At 46.0% G+C, this 24,417-nt stretch overlaps 1 protein-coding gene across 1 annotated transcript in view; it reads right to left on the bottom strand.

Moving 5' to 3' along the window:
• Positions 1 to 24,417, bottom strand: part of homer1b (homer scaffold protein 1b) — a 141,721-nt gene that overhangs the window by 60,474 nt on the left and 56,830 nt on the right. Inside the window, exons 3-6 of the mRNA XM_072515987.1 lie at positions 17,460 to 17,591; positions 15,078 to 15,170; positions 10,043 to 10,185; positions 1,798 to 1,954 (exon numbers count right to left, since the gene is read on the bottom strand). Of these exons, the coding sequence (XP_072372088.1) occupies positions 1,798 to 1,954; positions 10,043 to 10,185; positions 15,078 to 15,170; positions 17,460 to 17,591 (525 nt within the window). The remainder of the gene's footprint in view (positions 1 to 1,797; positions 1,955 to 10,042; positions 10,186 to 15,077; positions 15,171 to 17,459; positions 17,592 to 24,417) is intronic.

Here is a 24,417-nt window from a genome sequence, read left to right as displayed (position 1 = left end):
CAGTTTCAAGTGACACAAAATTGTCCAATAACATCATCCTAACCTGAAATACAACTGTTTACTCATCACCTAGATTCCATGGATTTCCCTAAAAATGGTTGGGACCAATAAAGATCTGCAGTTGTTCTTTGTGGTCTACCAATTTCAATAACACAAGTCAGGGTCATCTACTAAAGCAATAAATCAACTAGCTGTACATTTAATCACACTGTATAGTCCCTCAAATAGGCACAGAAAAAAAATCTTAAATGCAGCATTCAACACAGAACTATGGAACTGTTTATTTCCTACTCAATTTTTTTTTGCAATATAATAATAGCTTATTGTCAAAAGTAGTCTTCAATTAAGTTACTGTGAAAAGCCCCTAGTCGCCACATTCCGGCGCCTGTTCGGGGAGGCTGGTACGGGAATTGAACCCACGCTGCTACCTTGTTCTGCATTACAAGTCAGCTATTTAGCCCAGTGTGCTAAGTCAGCCCATTCTACTCAGTGGGCGGAATTCTCACCCCCCACGTGGGAGAATCGCCGGGGCGCCGCGCGAGTCCCGCCACCCGCACGCGATTCTCCCCCCCCCCCCCCCAAACCAGCGCCGCGAGAATCACGCCTGGCCGCTCGGAGAATCGCCGCTTGCAAAAGGCGAGCAGTGATCCTCTGGCCCAGATGGGCCGAGTGGCCGCCCCAACACGACAGGTTCCTGCCGGCGCCGTCCACATCTGGTTGCTGCCGGCGGGAACTGCGTGGGAACTCTGGGAGGGGGGGGGGCTCCGATGGGGTCTGGCCCGCGATTGGTGCCCACCGATCGGCGGGCCGGCCTCTCTAAAGGAGGACCTCCTTTCCTCAGCCGCCCTGCAAGATCCATCCGCCATCTTCTTGCGGGGCGGCCTCTGGGAGGACGGCAACCGTGCTGCGCGGGTTGGCACCGGCCAACCCGCGCATGCGTGGGTGACATCATTTACACACCATCGGCCGCGTCATTGATACGGCGCTGCTTTTTACACGGCGCCAAGGCCCAGCGCGCATAAAAAACGCGACGCCGCTCCTAGCCCCTTGGGGGCGGGAGAATAGGGGGCTGGGAGCTGGCTCCAATGCCGGAGTGAAACACTCCGGTTTTCACTCCGGCGTCGGGACTTCGTCTCCATTTCGGAGAATCGCACCCAATATCTTCTACTAAGGAGAGGAGCTATCAACTTTTAAGTCAGATTCCCTTAGGGTAAAGAAATTTGGTTTGAGGACTATTCTAAAAGGGGTGCAACTATGTACAAATGTGACAAATTGAAGATGGTAACTGCTACTGAAAGTTACTTTTCCAGAATGCAAGTAGAACTAGAGGCAGAGCCATGATGTTATCACTGGATGAGTAATCCAAAGACCCAATGTAATGCTCTGATGGCTTGGGTTCAAATTCCAGCAGGGCAGATGGTCAAATTTGAATTAATTAAATATCTAATGATACCATGAAACCATTGTCAAAAAAACCCATCTGGTTCACTAATATCCTTAGCAGGAAATCTGCTGTCATTACTTGGTCTGACAATGTGGTTGACTCTTGAAATGGCCGCAAGCCACTCAGTTCAAGGGCAAATAGGGATGGGCAATAAATGCTGCGTCCCATGAATGAACAAAAAGTAACCTTAAATCTATATACAAGACCACCTCGAAACAAACAAATTCAGTGAAATATTCCAGTACATTTCAAGAGTAAGACAGTATATTAGGCAATAATCTATCAGTCACTATCATTATATTAGAACATAATGGATACAACTAGGACTCTTTATACAGTGCATCAATACATACGCGCTTGTGTAGTCGCTCGGCTTCATCCTGGTATGCAGTAAGCTGCTGTTTCCACTGTTTAACATTGGCAGTAGATTCCAGTAGTGCTGCTGTAAGTTTAGCATTGTTGGTTTTTAAGGTTGCCAATTCAGATTCCCAGTGCTTTCCTATTGTAGTACTATATATAAAATAAACACAACAGTACAGATTTTGTTACTGAGTTCTTAAAAAAAAAATCAGTCTATTTGCATCTGATATTCAAGATATCTACAGTAAATGGTAAATCAGATCATGTTTTCTCCAGTTTCCTCATGACCCCCTTCCAATCTTTCCTGAAGGGACCATCAAATGCTGACCACACAACATTCCTTTCTGGCTGCCATTTTACCCAGTATCTTCTCTGCTCTTCCATCAAATCCTCCCCTCACAAAAATTCACTGTTGCCTTCTCAGTCTTTGAAAGGTACTGCTGTACTGGCACCTTCACATGCCTTTCCAACATGCTTGAACACAATGGATTTTGAGCACACTGGTTACAGTTGTCATTATAGCCAAACTCCATTGTTCACATTCTGGCTATGTGCATTTCTTCCCTCCACCTGGTTTATCAATAGTAGCTTCAGCTGTTCAGCCTCCCTACGCCCCTTTATATCACTTTTAGGATACGCTTTAAAACCCAGTTCTGCAGGTAATTTATTTTCCCTCCCGACATGTCAAGAACTTATTTTGCATTGAAGAGCCTACATCAATGCAAGTTGCAATAGATAGTCTTTGAGTGAAAAAAGTGAAGAGTATTTGTGAATCCCCTGTACATTCCTGTACTGTTAATCAGCTGGTGTGCATAAACTTTAGCTTGCAAATCCATCTTGGTCATTAGCATTTCAATTGGGTCAGGTCAGAAAGACCAACTCCGGCAATCTGTCCACCTGCGACCAGAATTCAATGCTGGTTTAAAACAAAATATAGAACTAAGTAGGTCAGTTACCAAAGAAAAGCTACATGGTAATTGATTAATGAGCGTGGATTTTACATGACGAGGAGTCACCACAGACTTGGAAAGTAAAACTCGTAAGGTTTTAGACATATCGTATTAAATAAACTCGAACACAATATTGGTTTGATATTACTATTTCCAAAAATTGTTTCAATTACTTTATCATAGATAACTGTTGAAGTCAACCACCTCCACAGTACACCTTTTATGCTTAATTCCCAGAAATTGTCTTGGATATTTTTATAGCCACTCAATTCCAGAGATAATTGATGCAGGGGGACAAAGGAGTGAAGGAAGGCATTCATGATATTCGCAGTTAAATTCTTACTCCTTCTCCACAGCAATATTTCCTGATTCAAAAAAAAAAAGACTCAAAAATGTCACAATCAGACTTAAACACAGCTCTCTAACAGGCTGTAGGGGAGGCAGATCTGTTGCATTTCTCAACCTCAATATACAAATGTTTGAATAAATATGGGATTGGCTTTGCCTTTTTATAATTAATTTATGGGATGTGGCCATTCCTGGCTAAGCCAGCATTTATTGCTCATCCCGCCCTCACTGCCCTTGTGAAAGCGCTGCGCAGTGGAGAGTTGCCTTCTTGAACCACTGCAGCCCATGATATATAGGTACGCCCACAGTACTGTTGGGCAAGCAGTTTCACCATTTTGACCCAGCTGAATGGTGATACCATCTCAGGATGGTGTGGGTCTTCCTGCTCAGTGAATGTATGCCTGTTTATGAAGTACATTTCTGATATAATGCAGTCCCATTCACGACTGCGAAGTGTAGCACAATCAAAATAGTCAAGGAACAAAAGTGTCACCAGAATGTGCTTTGACAGCATCAGATTATGATCCAACATGGACATAAAACAGGTTTTGACTTCCTGTTCATAATCCTTCACCAAATCCAGGTGAAACGAAGGAAGCTCTTTATGCACAAAGTCATTCACCTGCAGATATCCAAAGACATTCCCTCTCAGAAGCTGAAATTTCTCAGATCTCTTCTAGCCCTGCAAGCCTACCTTCCAAAAACAAGTCTCTAAACCTCATTCCCTGAATTTTGAATCTAGGCCAAATGCACAAACCTACGATTCCTACTAATTGGCGCCAGAAGAGACAGTGCTTAATTTAAAATGCTGTCTAAATTGGTTCCAAATTCATAAAATGGCTATTACCACAGGGTTCGATGCAAATCTTGCTCGAGAGAATGGGAGAGGAGCAGTAACAAACGACCTCCAGTTCGATCCTATACAAGAAGCCTCCTCCATCCACCGGATCCTTAAACGATCACCGCATCTTATTATTGTTTGCTGCCCAGTAATAATACATTAGCAAGTACAAAACCACACACCCCCACCACCCCCGACTCTCTATCCCTGTATAAAAAAGGCCTACGCACCTCAAGGGTCTTGCCCACCCAAACAAAAAGTAATGATAACCTTAACAAAGAAAGCCTTATGGGGGACCTGTTCATCGACGGGACGTTTGCGAGCCTAGGGGCACTGGAGGAGAAGTTAGAGTTACCCCCGGGAAATGCCTTTAGATATATGCAGGTGAGGGCTTTTGTGAGGCGACAGGTGAGGGAATGCCCGTTGCTCCCGGCACAAGAAGTTCAAGATAGGGTGATCTCGGGTGTATGGGTCAGGGAGGGCAAGGTGTCGGAAATACACCAGGAGCTGAAAGAAGAGGGGGAAGCGCTGGTAGAAGAGTTGAAGGGTAAATGGGAGGAGGAGCTGGGGGAGGAGATCGAGGAAGGTCTGTGGGCTGATGCCCTAGGTAGGGTTAATTCCTCCTCCTCGTGTGCCAGGCTCAGCCTGATACAAATTTAAGATGGTCCACCTTCTGCACTGTAAATTCTATGAAATGTCCACAGAGCGCACTTGACGGAGGCGAGGTTGAGTAGGTTCTTTGGGGTGGAGGACAGATGTGGAAGGTGCTCAGGGAGCCCGACGAACCATGTCCATATGTTTTGGTCATGCCCGGCACTGGAGGGGTTCTGGAGAGGAGTGGCGGGAGCAATATTTCAGGTGGTGAAAGTCCGGGTCAAGCCAAGCTGGGGGCTAGCAATATTTGGAGTAGTGGACGAACCGGGAGTGCAGGAGGCGAAAGAGGCCGGCATTCTGGCCTTTGCGTCTCTAGTAGCCCGGCGAAGGATCTTGCCAATGTGGAAGGAGGCGAAGCCCCCCAGCCTGGAGGCCTGGATAAATGATATGGCTGGGTTCATAAAGTTGGAGAGGATTAAGTTCGCCTTGAGAGGGTCTGCGCAGGGGTTCTACAGGCAGTGGCAACCGTTGCGTTAGAGGAGGAAGGTCGGTCAGCAGCAGCAGCAACCTGGGGGGGGGGGGGGGGGGGGACTGCCTGGGAGGGAGGATGAGCAAGAGATAACATGAAGGGTTGGGGAAACTGGCACGAACGGGTGAGGGCCAGTGTACAAAGCTGTGTAAATATATCATTTTGCCACGTATATATTTTGCTCTGCGCGATTTCTCGTTATTGTGTTACGAGGGGGGGGGAGGTTATTGTTTGTAAGGGAGAAAAATAGTGTTAAAAAACTTTAATAAATATATATATTTTTAAAAACAAAGAAAGCCTTAAAAAAAAAAAAAAAAAGACTGATAGACACAAATAAAGACACCAATAAAAACCTTGGAAGAATATTCATATTCACCATCTGGACTCTTCCAGATCAAATATCAAAGGAAGGACATCCCACCTCTTCAAATCAAGCTTCACCTCATTAACCAGACTGGCTAAGTTGAGTTTATTGAGCAAGGCCCAATCATGAGCCACCTGAATTCCCAGATACTATAAACTAGTCCTGGCCAGATTGAAACAGTAACCTCCCCAGGGGGGGGGGGGAAGAAGGAACCAAACTTCCTGCGCATCTCAATTATTGCCCCCCCCCCCCCAAACCCCACATTGGAGAACGGATCCATAATGTACAACAAATTGTCTGTGTAGAGGAGCACCCTCCACACCCTAACCCCTTCCCTTTAGAAAACGATTTAAGCGCAATGGCCAACTGCTCAATTGCTAAAGCAAATAGCAGCAGCCATAATGGACGCCGTTAATGTATCTACTTCCACAACCTCCCCTGGCAGCGCGTTCCAGGCAAATTGGACTATGGAGTTGTTGCCTGCAGCAAAAGGTCTCAAACACTTCATGGTCTTCTTTGGGGTAGAAACTAAACCCCACGAGTTCCTAATCTGAATCATCTCCCGGGAGGCAGCCCGCTGCCTCAGCTAGTGGGCTAACAAGCAGTTGGCCTACTCTTCAAATTTATAAAATGTCCCCCTCGTGCGATGTCGCCAGCGCCTTCTCCGTTGACAACAACTAATAAGTCCAAATGTAACTTCTTTCACTCTGTGAAAAGCTGCCTAGGGGCACTCGAGTATTAGTGGTCCACCTCCAGAATAGAGTCCACCAGTCTCTGCCTCGCCACATTTCCAGATTTATCCCTATATGACTTGTTTGAAATTCTCCCCCCCCCACTCCCCCAATAACTGCCTTCAATGCTTCCCAGAGCATGGAGGGCGAGACTTCCTGTTCTTATTTTATTAAGCTCCACATACTCCCCAATGGCAAAAGGGTATCCACGCGCAAAACTCCTTCTCTGCAAGTAACGCTGTTTCCAACCTCCACGGGAGTTGCTGAGAGTGGCCCAGCTCCAACAAGAGATCCACAGAAAGCGAGTATGATCTGATATTACTATCGCTGAATACCCCACCTCCATGACCTCAGGAATCAAAGACCTGCCCAACATAAAAAACTCAATCCGGGAGTAAACCCGATGGACATGGGAAGAGAAAGAAAAGTCATCACTCGATGTCTAAATCTCTATGGGTCTGCTCCCCCCTCATCTGTTTCATGAGCACCCATAGCTCCTTTGCCATCCACAATGGCGTGAAAGACTTGGCACTTGATCTGTGCAGCCTAGGGTCTAACACACAACTAAAATCCACCGCCAATATTAACTGATATGCATCGAGATCAGGAATTAAACCAGCACCCTCTGAATAAAATCAATGTCATCTCAATTCGGCACATAGATGTTAACTAAAGCCACCGGCTAATACCCCACTTACTATTACATATCTTGCTCCAGAGTCCGCCATAATGTTGCCTGCTGCAAAAGCTACCCTCTGATTAATCAGCACTGTGGCCCCCCGTGTCCTGGCATCAAAGCTAGAGTGAAACATTTGTCCAACTCCCATCGTTTCCACAGCTTTGTTTGATCCTCCAACTCTCAAATGGGCCTCCAGCTGCAAGACCATCTCCTAAACTTTTCAAATGGGCAAATACCTGCGCTCTTTTAACTGGTCCATTTAACCCGCAACTCTTCCCCCTCAGCTCCCCCGCCCCACTCCGCATCCAGACACCAAACAAATAAGCCACTGAGAACCAACCCCCCCCCCACCCACCCCACAGCGAAACAAACAAAACCCAAGCTAATTTCCTGAAGCAACAAATGAAACCCCCCCCCCCCCCCAATAGGTAACCAGCTGCGGCCATCTCTCTTGCTCCACTCCCATTAACGTGCTAGTCAAGTGATCCCACCTGGGATTTTTTTTTAAAACTTTCACACCATGTATCCATTACAGCCCTCTAGCCCATATCACACTTTAATAGCAAGCATTGTAGGAAGAAAACAGAAAACCACAACCCAATCCCACCCCCTTCGACAATTTCAATACAATAAACCCCCAAATACACCCAGAAACAACCCCCACCAGCAAACCCTATTACAATGTACCCTCCCCCACTTTATAACCTTCCATTAGACAACAACAACAAAAAAGTATTGTTTTGCAAATCCAAATATAGGAGAAATCAAACTGTCCAAATAACGAGGATCATAGTCCTCAAAGTCTTCAGTTCCCTCCCAATCCGTAACAAAGTAATTTGCTTCCTCCGGCACGCCAAAATAATTAGTCTCTGAAAGCAACACAAAGATGAGTCGAATACGCAATCCATGTTGCTTCTGTAGAGGGCCACCTTGGCCTTCAATGCCACACACCTTCTTGTATCTCTGAAATACTCAGATAGGATGGCTCTCCCATCTACATTCTGGAGTGTCCTTTACCCATCTCAGGACCTGCTCCTTCACCAGAATTCCCCCCCCCCCCCCAAACATCGTGGAAACATAGGCAGTGGTGCTTATACCTTCCAGGCCCTCCTGCAGTCCAATAATCCTCAAATTCTGATGCATGGAGCGGTTCTCCAGGTCACTGACTTTGGCCTTTTGCTCCGCCACCAGCAACACCTTATCTGCCTCCAGCCAGACAATCTGATCACAGTGATCATTAAGCGTCTCTTCCACCTTCTTAGTCATCATCCCCTGTACCTCCACCCGCTGATCCAACCTGTCCAAGGTCACACAAATGGGTCCCAGAGCCTCCACAATTGTCTTCAGCAACAGATTAGACCATAAGACCACAAGAGTAGGAGCAGAATTAGGCCACTCGGCCAATAAGTCTGCTCCACCGTTTAATCATGGTTGATATTTTTCTCAGCCACATTCTCCTGCCTTCTCCCCATAACCCCTGATCCCCTTATTAATCAAGAACCCATCTATCTCACCACTGAAGAAATTCCTCCTCATCTCAGTTTTAAAGGATCGTCCCTTTAGTCTGAGATGGTGTTCTCTGGTTCCAGTTTTGTGCGACTGCTCACCTCATAGCTGCTACTGGAAGTCCTGGATAGCTTTTTTGAAGGACTGACACATGGGCCAAATAGCCTTCTTCTGTGCCATATCATTGTAGGATTCGAAAACATTTCCAAGCATGTTTTGGTTTGGGTTGGGTTTATGCCAGTAGGTGGTTCATGACTGATTATTTTGTCTAGATAGGAAATTTAATACGGAGCAGATCCACAGACTTGGCTGAACAGATATTGGTCATTTCAACCAAGCGTACATTTTACGTGTGACAGATATGATATGATGCGAATGGAGCTAAAGGTGATAGAAATTTGGAAAACAAAATTAAGGGCCATAAAGCCTCCTGCTGGCTGTTCAAAACACAGATCAATCACTGTAGATGCTTTATTTCAATCAATTAAGAAACAGCTTGGTCCACAGTTGGATATGACCATCTACACTAACAAGTTATTGTGGGAAGTTTTTAAAAAAAAATTTAGAGTACCCAATTATATATTTTTTCCAATTGAGGGGCAATGTAGCGTGGCCAATCCACCTAACCTGCACATCTTGGAGTTGTGGGGGAGAAACCCACGCAGACATGGGGAGAATGTGCAAACTCCACACGGACAGTGACCCAGGGCCAGGATTCGAACCCGGGTCCTCAGCGCTACAGCCCCAGTGCTATCCACTGCGCCACATGCCACCTGTTATTGTGGAAAGTTAACCCAAGGTAATAAGGATCCATCTTTGGATGGATGAGTTATATGACAGCCACAAGTTCGAATTAATGGCTCTTAAACTTCCAGGATTTGATAATTCAAGAAGTTTGTGATCCTATTACACAATTTATGATATGGATAAATTGAAAGCTTGGGGATAGTTCACGTTTTGCATATAGTTTTTTCCTGCCTGACAACTACAAACTGATTCCTTGCTTTACCCAGCTCATCTGAAACATTCCTGACTGCACTATCTTTGCTAAACTCAAATGGAAGCCACACCTTTTCTTTCATCAAAGGTTGCCTCCAAATTGCTTGGCTCATCAAGCACTTTTTTCTCAAGCTTTATAAAGTTGTTGAAAGTTCTCAGTCAGTAGTGTTCAGTCAGTCAATCTAAGACTTACTGCTCCCATTTTTGAAAAGCCTCTTCCGAAAACATTTTAGAACAGTACAAATGAAAATCTCAGCATGCAAATAGGCAGCTTATTATATTGGGCAGGTGGAGGTCTTTCTCTCATCAGCTTTCCTCTTATTCCTCTGAACTCCAAATACATTACCCAACATGACTAAAATCATGGTGCACTTGCTCAACTTGAACTCCTTGCAGTCCTCAAGTCTCCTTTGCCCTGCAATCATCAGTCCTTAAAAAGACAAACTCAGCAAGTATGTAATTTAAAAAAAATAATCAACCTTGGCAATGGACTCCATTACAGGAACTGGCTTGGTTTTAAATGGAGAAACCAAAGCATTGTCCCAGTGGCCTAATGTAAAACATTAAACTCCAGCAAAAGAAACATTATGTAGTTTTAAGCAGCAAGAGATTTTATGTAACAGCGACTCCAATGTGGAAGAATGTAAAACAGCAATCACCACTGACCTAACAAAAACTTCACATATCATATGCTTACCTGTGAGTAAAAGGTAGAGAACTCTGGTTAATTTCAGCTCGTGCATCAGAATCTTGCACCACATCCTGAATAGATCTTTCATCATCTGTCCCATTGATGCTCTCTGGTGTCAGAGGCGACTGCAGGTCACCGCCTGCAGACTCCTGTGAAACAAAAATATAAAATCTTTCATTCTGGAAAAGAGTCCTTACTTGGGATATTGGCAGAAAATAATCGAATGTAACGCTTTCAAATTCACCCCAGTGAATTCACCTCTAGAACTGGGTTTGCAGCTATTATTTGCCTTATTCTGTGCCCTTCTCGCCCCAGAATCTGCAATCCCATCTCTTCTGCTCCCTTCCCCCTTCCCCCTTCACACACACACACACACAAAAAAATCCCCCCCCCCCCCCACACAAACAAAAATGGAGTTTTGCTCAGAGGACGGTTTCGGACCCGACTCAAATTTGTAGTACGGACAGTTCTACCCACAACACAAATCACAGTATCAGATGATCTCTAACTAGTGCAGCCCTGCAATTTAGGATAAGTAGGTGAGCTATCCAGCTTATAAAGGCAAACATTTTTTTTCATTTGCAAAAATAGTTCTCACCTTGAAAATAGCTTATTGAATATGTAGTCCTCATACTTACAGGGATTGAGTTAGGAATTTTAGACATCTCACTTCAGAGTTACAGAAATAGTGGGCGCGATTCTCTGGCCTTGTAACATTTTTGATCAAGTTAGAAGAGGCCGGTGAATAGCGGGAGGTGCCAAAAACGGGAACCACACCTGGCGCCAAACAGTTTGCGATGCAACCGGCCCGCTCGCTGACGCGAAATCAGGATCTCGCTGCAGCATGGCGAGAAACCAATTATCACCACTTAAGCCCCATTTCCACACAATTAACGAGAGTCACCCATTATCCAATGGCCTCCAGTCATTCAGCGGCTTTCCCAGCAAGTAGTCACGCTGGTGCCGATTAGTACTCCTTTGAAAAACGTGAACCTGGCGGAAGGGCTTCTGTGGGGATCAGAGGAGGTGAGTAGCCATCTGTGCTCACAGGCAAAGAGCCCGCGGGTTCTGGACTTGCCACCCCAGTGGTCGGTGGGGGGTGTAACTGCAGTTGCACCATCATGCCAACCCCTGGATCGTGTGTACCCATTCCTGGGGCAACCCTTATCCGTGCCCCACCGGCCACCCATAATCCCACCAACTGTCGAGGTCTCGACTATTGCCAATCATGGTTAAGTGAGCACCTCACACAACCCAAGTGGATCCCTATGGTTGGGCGGGCCATGTAGCATGTGGAAGTCATTGCCTAGCATCCCACTCACGCCTTGATGCATGGACTCTGTGCTTGAACACTGCAGGAGGCAATACCACACACGCAGCAGCCAACATCCGAACACTCAGGGTGGGACACAGCTCCGGAGACATGTACACGGCCGGAGGGTGGGTGAGTGCTATGGGGAGGGCAGCTGCTTGGAGAGATCGACCAAGGGTTCGGAGGTCAGCCCGCATTGTGAAAGAAAGTGATAAAGGCATCATCATACCAGTTGTGCACAAAAGGTGTTTGTGTTTTACAATTCCTACCCTCCGAATGGTGCTGCCCCCTCCCACACCGCCAGCCCCTCAACCCTTACCCATCTCCCCACCCCCTCCCCCGGTGCCCTCAGTGATCCTTGATGTGCTTGGCCCGCCTAGCTCCACCATGTCTAGGCATGTCCCCAGGATACAAATCGGAGGTGGAGGCAGCCAAATGCTTACCACGTCCCGTGCAATTCAATGCCTCTGGCAGGCGTCCTCTGGGGGCTCGGAGGCCGGAGGGCCCCAGCTCACTTGTCAACAGCACATGCACAGCCGTGCCACCCTCCCTATCCCATGTTAAGGCTGTGAGACGTGACTTCAGGAAATCGGGGGAGCGGATGGACACCGTTGCCATTCCATGGGACAGGCCTGGGTTGGCACCTGGCACTCCCGCCTCCAACTCAGTGCCCATAGGGCTCTGGGGTTCACCTTGGGATGGAGGGCCAGCTGGTTTGCATCTTCTGGCTCTGCCAGCCCTGGCAGTTCCCCATGGCTGCACCATTGTTTCGACACCCTCGGCGATGCTCCTCAGTGACTGGGACATGCTCTGCGCCTAGGCAATGCCCACCTGTGACTGGGGCAAGTTCTGCAGTACCTCGGCCATTCCCATCTGAGAGCGAGACATGCCCCATAGATCCTCATCAAGATCAGCCTGATATCTGGCGACATCCTCCAGCGAGACAGACATTCTGGCAGTTATCGACTGTAGTGTTGGTCTCCATGCCATGAATTGCCAGCACCATTTCCTGTGCTTGTAGCCTCAGGGACTCCTCCAAGCAGATCTGCCGGAGTAACAATGACATCTCCCTCCGAATGTCCCGGCTGGACCCCAAAGTCTCCATCAGCTCACGAGAATTACCTCTTCCACAGGCTCAGTATCAGGATGTGACCCAGCAGACCTCCGACTGCTGTCTCGCCTGGCAGTTCCTGCCTCCACCTGATGTACATCAGCAACAATGTGGTGCTCACCAGATTGTGCTCCAGAAGGCTGACCACTAACACTTCTCACGGAGATGCATGTATCTGCACTGGTGGAGGGTGAGGATGACAGCTGTGACGCGGCTAGTATGGTGGCATCCTCGAGCTCTCCTCCGAGCTGGTCTCATGGGAGACTGGAGAGGGGTTCACCCGGGATGGGCCTGCGCTATCGCCTGGAGGACCTGCGGGAGAATGAACATGTGGTCAGTGGGAAGGGTTGGTCAGTCAGTAAGGCAATACAACCTCATGTTCGACAGGTCCTCCCGGTGGAGCCTCACCTCTGCATCGTCCCGCCAGTCTCTGCATTGGTGATAGGGTGATGGCCCTATCCTTGGCCACACCAGTCACCTCCATGACACGCTCCTCAAAGGTGGTGAGGATTCTGATGCCGGCACACCACTGCCAATCTGGGCCCTCTCTCGGCAATTGTGGGAGAGCTTTTCTTGAGGGGACACAGAGGGAGCATCATTAGCCACACCCATGGTTCACAGTGATGGCAGGAGGGGGTGTGAAGGAAGGGTTGGGGGGTGGGGAACGTGATGTCTACTCACTCGTGCTGCCCGGTGTAGGTCATTGACCTTTTTCCTGCACTGGAGGCCAGTCCACCTGGTCACATTCCTCCGAGCTCGCAGCCGCCCTCACCTCATCCCAGGCAGCACTGGCTGCTCTATTGCTCACCCGCCTGGACCCTTAGGGGAACAGGACATCACCCCTGGCCTACACAGCATCTAGCAGCCTCCGCAGGTCAGCTTCCCTTCAATTTGGGGCTGGTCTCCTCGCCCATTGTTGCAAGCTAGCTGGGGTTGGCTGAGCAAGTGCTGCTCGACCTTGCTAGCGGGGCGCTCGGTGCTGGCCAATCAGCTGGCGAGTCTTCATTTGGACCAATTAACGTTGAATAGCGTGCCGGGAAGCTCGCAGCAATTCCTGCTCACTACAATACTTGGAAACCTTTCCGGAAAATCGCGCTCAGTATTTTTTGGCCCTCTTGTCTGCATGGAATTTAGTCCCCTCTTGAAGGTAGATTTTATAACTGCAATTGTATTATTTTCTCTCTTTAATTTTGAAGTAATTATCCAAAACTTAAATTAATATTGAATTATCAACCATCACAGGTGGTGAAGCCTTCTCATTCGAACAGCTCTTGCTCAAAAAAGCTCAACTCCCCTTTATGCATCTCGAGTTTGAGAAGTGGGCCTCATCTTTTCACTCGTGAATGAAAAAGGAACAATCTGGCTCTTCGACTCTTTGACAGTCATCCAGACACAAAACGTCAGCTCCGTTCTCTCGGTAAGAGATGCTTTCCGACCTGCTCAGATTATCCAGCATTTTCTGTTTTCGTTTCAGATTCCAGCATCCGCTGTAATTTACTTTTATCGATGTTTCCATTGTCTGTCCCTTTTTTCATTTTGATCAAGACTCATTAAATTTTCTCAGTGCAAAATAATACTTCCCCAGTTTCTCAAGAATTCCTAATTTTCCAGTCTTAATTTTAACCAAGTAAATCTGCACTGCACACTCCAGCAATCCATACCCATCCTATTTGAGGAGATCTGAAGCTATAGATTATTCCAAATGTGGCATAATGATTGGTGAGCTATCGCACCACTTTCCTGTTACAATACAAATACCAAAATCTCATTTAGCGATGTTTAAAAAATTTTTTTTTAAAATTGTCCACCCACTTGGGTGGGCAAAATACATCCTTCTTCCCTGCCTGGAGATATTACCATGTTGACATCTCTATTCTTGGTTTTCCCAAAAAGCATCACTTCATTTTTCGTTGTTCCACTAGGTGTGCAATGCTCATTCTTCCAGTGTGTTTAATGCCCATGATTTTCCCAAGACTATGGTATCCCACGTTTGCCAACAGCAGTCAATTACAACAGGAGCACAGATTAGTGAGAAAAATATCCTCTTGTCACAACAGTCCACCTTTAAGCTATGGTTACCCAGACCTTCACTCTCCCCTTTTATGCCATAGATCTCAACTATTCGAACAATTTCTCATGCAGCACTTTATATAATGTTTTCTGCATTTGTTATGCAAAATGCCCAGCGCCATATTTTTGCAACATTAAGAATTATGTTCCTCTACATGAGATTGCAGGTCTGGCTGAGGTAACAACTGTTCTGAAGTGAACAGGATTCGGAGTTTAAATTCAAATGTTATACTTCTGAGGAATTTGGATAGAATGATGTGCGCAAGTTTTCAAAATCTGATTTGGTTAGGTTATTTACTGCAAACCGGACCAATGCTGATTTTCGATAAGTGCTTTACGGCCCCCATGAAGCATCCGTGTGCTCCATATCAATGTGCTCATGGGCTTCTTTCATTCAAGACTGAAGAGTCTGTTGGACGATAAAGAACCCTACCCTTGCATTATCGAACCTGCTTTTTTAAAAAACTGATCCCGCAAACATGTTTCCCACCTGTTTAATGTATCATTATACTTAGTGCCCACCTATGAAGGCCTACTGGTTAACTCACCTGTGAAGGCGTACTAGTTAAGTCCATTTTCTCCTGCATTTTCTCTTTTGCTATCCGTGCTGCATCTTTAAATTCCTGGAACTTTTCCGAAAACTATATTGGGAATAAAGGGTCTTTTAAAAATCAGTTTGTAAGAAATGAAAGACTACAAACAATACATGGATTGGATTGGATTATTGTCACGTGTACAGAGGTACAGTGAAAAGTATTTTTCTGCGAGCAGCTCCACAGATCATTAAGTACATGAGAAGACAAGGGAATAAAAGAAAATACATAATAGGGCAACACACAGCTGATTGTTCAAGGTGGCAATTTATGTACAAACAAAAGCAATGGGCTTAGTTTGTTCAGCTGCAACATGAATGTCCACACCTATTCTACAAACCCCTGCAAATTTTCTCTCTTCAGATAATTATCCAATTCCCTTTTTAAAGTCACAATTCAATCTGCTTCTATTACAGTCTCGGGTAGCACAGTCCAGATTTTAACCACTTGCTGCAGAAAGAAGATTTTCCTCATGTCACCTTTAGTTCGTTACTATTCACCTTGTCGGTGTCCTCTGGGTTCTCGACCCTTGTGCTAATGGGAAGTTTCTGACCAGACTCTTCAAGATTTTGAGCACGTCTATTAAATCTCCTCTACTCAAAGATGAGCAACATCAGCTTCTCCAATCTTGACATATAACTTAGGTCTCTTATCCCTGGAACCAGTCTCATGAATTTCTTCTGCACCTTCTTCACATCCTTTCCAAAGTGAAATGCCCAGAATTGGATACAACACACTGCTAGAGGCTAAAGCCTTGTTTTATAAAGATTCACCATAACTTCCTTGCTTTTGCACTCTATCCCCTATTTATAAAGCTTAGGATCCTGTATACCTTATGAACTACATTCTCAACTTACTCTGACACTTCAAATGATTTGTGCATATATGCCCCCAGGTCTGCCCCTTCTTTCAACTGAAGAACTGTACCCTCTATTTAATGATGCCATTTTGTGTTCTGCCAACAAATAAAGTGTTCCACTTCACACTTCTATGTATTAAATTTAATTTCCATGTGTCCATCTATTCCACCAACCTGTTTATACCCTCTTGAAGTCCATCACTACCCTCCTCACAATTCATTGTACTTCCCCAGTTTTACAGCATTCACGCATTTTGAAATTGTGCGCTGCACATTCAAGTTATGTACCAAGAGAAGCAATGATGCCAGAAGTGACTCCTGAGGAACTCTGGAGCAAAAATAAGTACTCAGTACTGCTTGGCTTCCTGTCACTCAGCCACCTTTGCATTCATGCTGCCTCTTGTCTTGCTTTATTCCATGGGCTTTAAACTTTGCTGACAAAACCCGTTATGTGGCACTTTGTTAAATGCCTTTTAGAAGTCCATGTACACCACATTAGCTTGTGCAAACAATGCCAGTGACACTTTGGCAGAATTGGTAATTCGTTCTCGTCACACTGTAGTGCAGCTAATTACTATATGAATACGCTAGATGTGTCACCTTAATTAACTTTTTAACAAGCTTTGCATCAACCATGAACTGGCTGCCGGGCCACATTTCTGCCTCACCCCGCTGGCGGGATTCTCTGTTACGTTGGCTGGTCAATGGAGTTTTCCATTGTGGGGCAGCCCCATGCTGTCGGGAAACACCCGGGCACTGGCAAAACAGAGCATCCCACCGGCAGAGAAACCCGTCCAGAGTCTCTCGGGTAGTAACCCAAAAAACATGTTATACAATGATCAGGCAGCAAGTCAGAAGAGTTTACATATATATTTCGTTTACATATATATTTCATTTACAAATATAGTAATTTACAATATTTAAACAGGATATATTGTTTTGATTTCTTTATTCTCAAAGTAAAAGTACTACTAACTAAAGCTTTATATTGGTTCCAATGGGGAAATCTGATTCACATATCATGGTTTCATTTAAAGTTGCACTTTTCAGGAACACATTATAGCATTAAGCGAGGAATTACTGTTCAGGGGATGATTTGGCTCAGTTGGCTGGACAGCTGGCTCGTGACGCAGAGTGGCACCAGCATCATGGGTTCAATTCCTGCACCTACTGAGGCTATTCATGAAGGCCGACCTCAACCTTGTCCCTTGCCCGAGGTGTAAGAACTCTCTGGTCAAATCACCACCATCTCAGGTCTCCCGCTCAAAGGGAAAAGCAGCCTATGGTCATCTCGGACTGTGGTAACTTTACTTTACTGTATGGGGTATTGAGTTATTGTGCATTACTGACCTTCTAATATTTTAGTCAATCAATATAAATTAGGCATAATTTTGAACAACAAGTTCAATAAAAGTACAACCAAAATGTGTTTGAGTTTTGATTTTGTCAAGTTTTCCAAAATGATGTATTATACTCACTTTTGTTAGATGATGCTCAGAGGAAAAACCTAGGCCATAGACTGTATTTGCACGGCTATCTGGCCACTGACCGAACTTCTGAGATGTTTTTGTGAATGTCATGTTTGGGGTGATTGTGCTGTTGATTATTGCCTGGAAGAACAAAAACTTTATCGTATCATTAATTTGGCTTTACAAGTAGAATTCTTCAAAACAGATCAATGTCCCCAACCTTCCCCACTAACGTTAGACATTTAATTCCAAATCAAAATTAGGCTTTGGTCGATTCTTTCTTCACCACCCCATGTGGAAGTGACTTGTGACGAATTGTCCATATATTCTGTTGGCTACTTGCTTTCCACATTAAAAAGGGAAATCTCAATATCAGTTTGTGGAAGAATGCATATTGCCCATCTTAACTGTTATCAAATCAACAGGGAATCGAAAACGTTTCCTAAAAAGAAAATCACAGCTTTCTATGGAAAGACACATCAAATCAGAGTTTGCAAACCTTCAAGCTTCAACTTGCCTCTCCTCGCACTTGGAAGTTGTCAATGAGAAGCAGTTTGGCACAGATTGCAACTGGTTGACCAAAGGTTATCTTAATTTTTTTAAGAGCTACGCAATCTAGTCTAGAAAAGGAGGTTTAATAGTCAAGTTTCAGGAACCATTTGCAGTGAGAATTTTAACTCTTTTAATCTTTGGATGATCAGGTACCTCAAGGGAACTCTGAACTCTTAAAACCTACTACTGAAGGAAGCCGCCAGAGATCATGAATAAAATGCTCAACAAACATTATACAAAGTTAACTATTTCACTTGCGCTCACCATCACCTCAATTTCTTATTTGAGCTTCACAAATTCTGAAATACTCTCATATAAAATTTTAAACTTTTGCCCTTTTAACAGTGCAAGTTAATGAATTACAATTTTTTCTAATGTTCCACTGATCTTTAAGAGGACAAATCTTTAATGTGTTTTTCTAACTTGAGAGGAGGGGTTTCCAACGTAAATAATTAAAGATTTACATTTATATGGTGCCATTCATAAACTAGCAAGTGCTTGACACCAAACAAAGTACTTTTGAAGAGTGGTCACTGTATTTAATGTAGAAAACGTGGAAGTCAAATTGCACACAACACTATTCTCAGATATCGTTTTGAGATGTTGATCCAGGGGTAAATATTAGTCAGAAAACTGGGAATCGACTTTCACGTTCTTCTTTGAAATAGTGCCATGGGATCTTTTACATTCATCCAAGAGAGCAGATGGGGCCTCAGTTTAACATTTCATCCAAGAGAGAACCTCAGACCAGTCAGATCCACTGGTGAAAGATGGTAAGCAATTAAACAACTTTAAGAGGAGGGGGCTCAACAAATAGCAATGAATTCAGAACAAGTCTGTGAGTACAAGAGAAGGCTGAAGTTTTTACAATCACTTTCAAACAGCACAGCCAAGTGAATGTTTGAGAACCAGTTGTGCCTCTAGCTAAGCTATCCCAGTATAGTTACAACACAGAAAAATTGCCCAGGTACTTCCTGCTCAGAATTACTACCCCATCTACTCAATCAGCAGCAAAGTGATGACAAGTGTCATCAACAATGCTAACCAGTCGGACCTGCTCACCAAAACCAAAAATAACCTGCTCAGCAGTGCTCAGTTCTGCCAGGACCACCTATCTGCAGATCTCATTACAGTCTTGGTCCAAACATGGACTAAAGAGCTGAACACCACAGGCAAGTGGAGTGTAATTGCTCTTGACATTCAGGCAGCGTTTCACTGGGTGCAGCATCAAGGAACACTCACAAAATTGAAGTCAATAGAAATTTGGGGCAAAACACTGCACTGGTTGAAGTTACCCCCAACAGAAAAGGAAGATGGTTAGGTTGATGGTAGCCAGCCTCAGAATATTATTGCTGGAGGTCCTCAGGACAGTGCCCTGGCCGCAAAACATTTTCAGATGCATCAGTGACATGCTCTCGTTTTTAGACTGGTGGGGACGGTCATTGCTCATTGCAGAGTGTAGAGTCTCATTTGGATTATTCTAATCGTGTGCAGTGAACCGGACAACATTCAGACTTGATGTGAGACACAAAATTTTACTTGCCACTTAGTGCCAGGCAATTACCATTTCTAACAAGCAGGTAATAAAGTAAGTCGGTGTAGTCTGGTACGGTGTGCTGATAACAAAGTGGCCAAATCATCCGGTACAAATGGGTAAAATAGGCTCAGTTTAACTGTATTTAACAGAAAATCAGATTTGTCACTGGAATTAAATATATTTTACAATCTCTAGAAATGAAATGTTCCTCTTCAGTTTTTGCTTCATGGCAGGAGAAAGATGTTCACGTGATGCTGAATGGTAGCTTTTGAGTCACCACTTGCTCCTTATTGGTCAAGTCCATCGTGTCAGGGGCTTCCGGTGGCGGCCATGAGCCGAGCAATTGTATGCAAGGCAACTCTCGTGTGAAATTCTCAAATATGACCTTTAACTCCATCAAACAGGCACCAAAAACTTCCATCCATCCCCCCCCCCCCCTCCAAAAAGCCTATGGGGGTAAACTGGGGTAACCGGACCAAGAGGGGAACCATTACACGAGCAAGCAAGTTGGTGCATGGGAGTACAGTGAAGGAGGAGGACGCAGCACACCTCCCAGGAGGAAGGACGCACCTGACAGGAGGGAAAGGAAAGGTAGAAATTCAGGGAAAGCAAAGGGTAAAAGAGTAGAGTGCTGGTTGCAACAGACAACACGTGGAGTTGGTAAAAAGACAAAGCAGTTGGTGGCCATTTTGGATGGCCCGAGAGCAAGGGCAGGCCCAACAGTTTGTTGGCTTCCTGCTCAAAACAAATATAGTGTTCATCGAGTTCATCAGGGAAAAGTGTTCTGTTGCCAGAGATTCTACTCGGCTTTGCTTTGTACCCGTTATGTTATTTAAGGCTGGTCACAACCGACAAGAGTCCATGTCATTAGTCTGGGACTCTAGTTTAGTTTGGTACTGTCCTCTTTGCAACGTCCGCAAAGCCATCAGGTAGTGAGGTGGGAAGAGGGTGTTGAAATACAACTATACCAGCAATAAATTAAAGTTACTTTCACCCCTGCCAACAAGGCAATTGACCTACATCCTTTGGACATTCTATCACCAAATCCACCACCACCAACATCCTGGAGGGTCACCATTCACCAGAAACGTAAATGGACGAGCCATATAAATACCATACACACATAAGGAGGCAAGGTGTTTGGCATTCTGCAGTAAGCCACTTAGAATCATAGGATTCCAACAATGCAGAAGGAGGCCATTTAGCCCATTAAGTCTGCACCGACACCCTATACAGATCCAATCCCCACCCTAACCCTGTAACCGTGTGCATGGGCTGGTTTAGCTCAGTGGGCTAGACATCTGGTTTTTAATGCAGAACAAGGCCAGCAGCGCGGGTTCAATTCCCGTACCAGCTTACCCGAACAGGCGCCGGAATATGGCGACTAGGGACTTTTCACAGTAACTTCATACTTGTGACAATAAAAGATTATAATTATTATTAATCCCACCTAACCTTTGGACACTTGGGGCCAATCGACCCAACCTGCACATCTTTGGACTGTGGAAGGAAACCGGAGCACCCAGAGGAAACCCACGCAGAGAGAATCAGCAAACTCCACTAAGACAGTCACCCTGGCGCTGTGAAGCAGCAGTGCTAATCACTGGTTGGAAGGTTGGGCCCTGGGGTGGTTGTGGAGGACCAAACAGCCATCATGTTGTCCTGAAAATTTGTTCTTGGGATGTGGGTGTCACTGGCTGGGCCAGCATTTGTTGCCCATCCCTAACTGCCCTTGACCAGAGTGGTTTGCTCGGCCATTTCAGTGGGGGATAGTTCAGAGTCAACCGCATTGCTGTGTGGGTCTGGAGTCACATATAGGCCAGACTGGGTAAGGATTGCAGATTTCCTTTCCTGAAGGACATTAGTGAACCAATGGGTTTTTATGACAATCAGCAATGGTTTCATGGTCATCACCAGACTTTTAATTCCATATTTTGTTTACAGGGGCAATTTGAAAGGCTGACAACTGGGAGGGCAGTAGGACAGATGCTTGGGCAAGAGGGGTGCAGTACGAATACGGAGAGAAGGCGAGTCGAATGTTAGCAGAGGCAGGCCGCGTCCAGGGAAATATTGAAGATACGGACAGGGGCAGGGGATGTGCTGCCAGAGCAGAGGAAGATAAATGAGGAGTCTAGGGATTATCATAAGGAGCTGTACAGGGCGGCCCCCAGTACGAATACAGAGAGAAGGCGAGTCGAATGTTAGCAGAGGCAGGCCGCGTCCAGGGAAATATTGAAGATACGGACAAGGGCAGGGGATGTGCTGCCAGAGCCGAGGAAGATAAATGAGGAGTCTAGGGATTATCATAAGGAGCTGTACAGGGCGGCCCCGGGGGGGTGAAGAGGGGGGACATGGGACGGTTCTTAGATGAACTGGAGTTTCCACAGCTGGAGGAAGAGAAGGGGCAGGCGCTGGAGGAAGAGAAGGGGCAGGCGCTGGAGGAAGAGAAGGGGCAGGCGCTGGAGGAAGAGAAGGGGCAGGCGCTGGAGGAAGAGAAGGGGCAATATCCGAGGGAGACATTAGACAGTATAAAGGGGTATGAAGTCGGGGAAGGCCCCGGGGCCTGGTCAAATTTTATAAGAAGTTAGTGACCGACCTGGCACCACCTCTCTTGGGGGTGTTTAATGAGGCGTTGGAGAAGGGGGTGCTGCCGGAGATGATGGAGCAGGCAACAATCTGTTAATACCAAAAAAAGGGAAGGACCCTTGGAACGAGCGTCGTATAGGCCCATAAAATCGCTGAAGTTGGTGGCAGGAAGGATGGAAGGTCGCGTTCCGGGGGTGTTTGCGGAGGACCAAACAGGCTTTGTGAAGGGCAGGCAGCTTTCTAGTAATATAAGGAGACTGTTAAATGTGATTATGACCCCAGAGGTGGTGGTGACCATGGACGCGGAGAAGGCATTTGACTGGGTATCTGTTTGAGGTCCTGGGAAAGTTTGGGCCGAAGTTTGTGGCATGGGTGCGCCTGTTATATGTGGCACCGAGGGTGGGTGTGCGGACCAATGACATGGGTGGGTTAATAGAACTTTGAACTACACAGGGGATTCAGATAGCGAGGGAATGGGCGATGCTCCACAACTGGAATTTAACAAAAACTGGTGGAGGAGGCTAGGGAGGATCTCAAGCGGTGGGATATGCTGCACTTTACTTTGGCAGGGGGAGTCCAAGTGGTGAGGATGAACATTTTGCTGAGGTTCCTTTTCATGTTCCAGACACTCACGGTCTTTATACCAAAGGCCTTCTTCCAAAAACTGGACATGATTATTTTGGACTTGGTATGGGCAGGGAAGATGTCGGGGGTTAAGATGACCCTGTTACAGAGGCAGCAGGGAGGGTTGGCGTTGCCAAACCTGCTTCAGTACTAATGGGTGGCAAATGTGAAGGTGAGGTGAGGCGATGGTGGGAAGGAGAGGGGGTAGAATGGAAGAGGAATCCTAAGGAGTCCAGCTTAAGGGCTATGGTGATGGCAGTGTTGCCAATGGCACCGAGCAGATACTCAGGGGCCCGGTGGTGCAGTCCACGATGAAGATCTGGAACCAGCTGATGAGGCACATTAGAATAATGGGGATGTCAGTGTTAACGCTGTTATGTGAAAACCACAGTTTTGAGCTGGGGAGAATAGATAGCGTGTACCGGAAGTGGGGCTGATTAAGCGGAGGGATTTGTATCTGGAAGAAGGGTTTACCAGTACAGATGAATTGAAGGAGAGGGTAGAGCTCCCAAGAGGGAGTGAGTTTAGGTACCTGCAGGTAAAGAACTTTGCATGGAAAGTTTGGAAAGAGTTCCCCAAGTTGTCGAGGTACAACCTGCTGGTGCGATTGTTGCTTCTGGACACGTGGCTGGGAGAGCAGGCAGGTAAGCAAGTGGGAGGGGGAGCTGCGTGGAGAGATAAACTGGGGAGTATGGAATGAGGCGCCACGAAGGGTAAATGCGACCTCCTCATGTGCAAGGATGAGCCTGATACAGTTCAAGGTCGTACACAGGGTACATATGACAAGGGCAAGAATGAGTGGGTTCGAAAAAGGGGGAAAATTTGTACAAACTATTTAGTCATGTGTTGGGAAGTTGGTTTCCCGAATTGTTTGTGTGTTGTAACATTTCATACAAGCTTGGAATAAAATACATTTTAATTCCAAATTTTTACTAACTTCAAATTTCACCATCTGCCATGGTGAAATTCAAACCTGGGACCTCAGAGCATGAACTTGGGTGTCTGGATTATTAGTCCAGTGATGATACCACTGTGCCACCAACTCCCTTGATTAAATTTAATTCTCGGCCATTAGCCATTAATATTCATGGAAATCATAGGATCTCTCCAGTGCAGGTAGCCATTTGGCCCTTAGTGTCTGCACCAACAGTCTGATAGACTGATACTCCACCTAGACCTTATCACCCTCCCGCAACCCTGTCACCTAACCTTCACATTCTCCGATACTAAGGGGCAATTTAGCATGGCCAATCCACCTAACCTGCACATCTTTGGACTGTGGGAGGAAACCGGTGCACCGGGAGTAAACTCCTACAGGCACTGGCAGAGCGTGCAAACTCCACACAGTCACCAGAGATTGGAGTTGAACCCAGGTCCCTGGTGCTGTGAGGCAGCAATGCTAACCACTGTGCCGTCCACTTATATCCAAAACTCCCCAAAACCTGTCCACTATCTACAAGCACAAGCTGAATGGAATATGGTTCACTTGCCAGGGCGAGTGCAGCAAGAAGCACGACATCACGGTGGACAAAGCAGTTTGGGCGGCATGGTAGCACAGTGGTTAGCACGGTTGCTTCACAGCGCCAGGGTCCCAGGTTCGATTCCGGCTTGGGCCACTGTCTGTGCGGAGTCTGCACGTTCTCACTGTGTCTTTGTGGGTTTCCTCTG

The sequence above is a fragment of the Scyliorhinus torazame genome, chromosome 9 (assembly GCF_047496885.1).
Source record: "Scyliorhinus torazame isolate Kashiwa2021f chromosome 9, sScyTor2.1, whole genome shotgun sequence".
NCBI lineage: Eukaryota > Metazoa > Chordata > Chondrichthyes > Carcharhiniformes > Scyliorhinidae > Scyliorhinus > Scyliorhinus torazame.
Note: the sequence above shows the minus strand (reverse complement) of the source record. Positions and strands in the feature narration are given on the sequence as shown.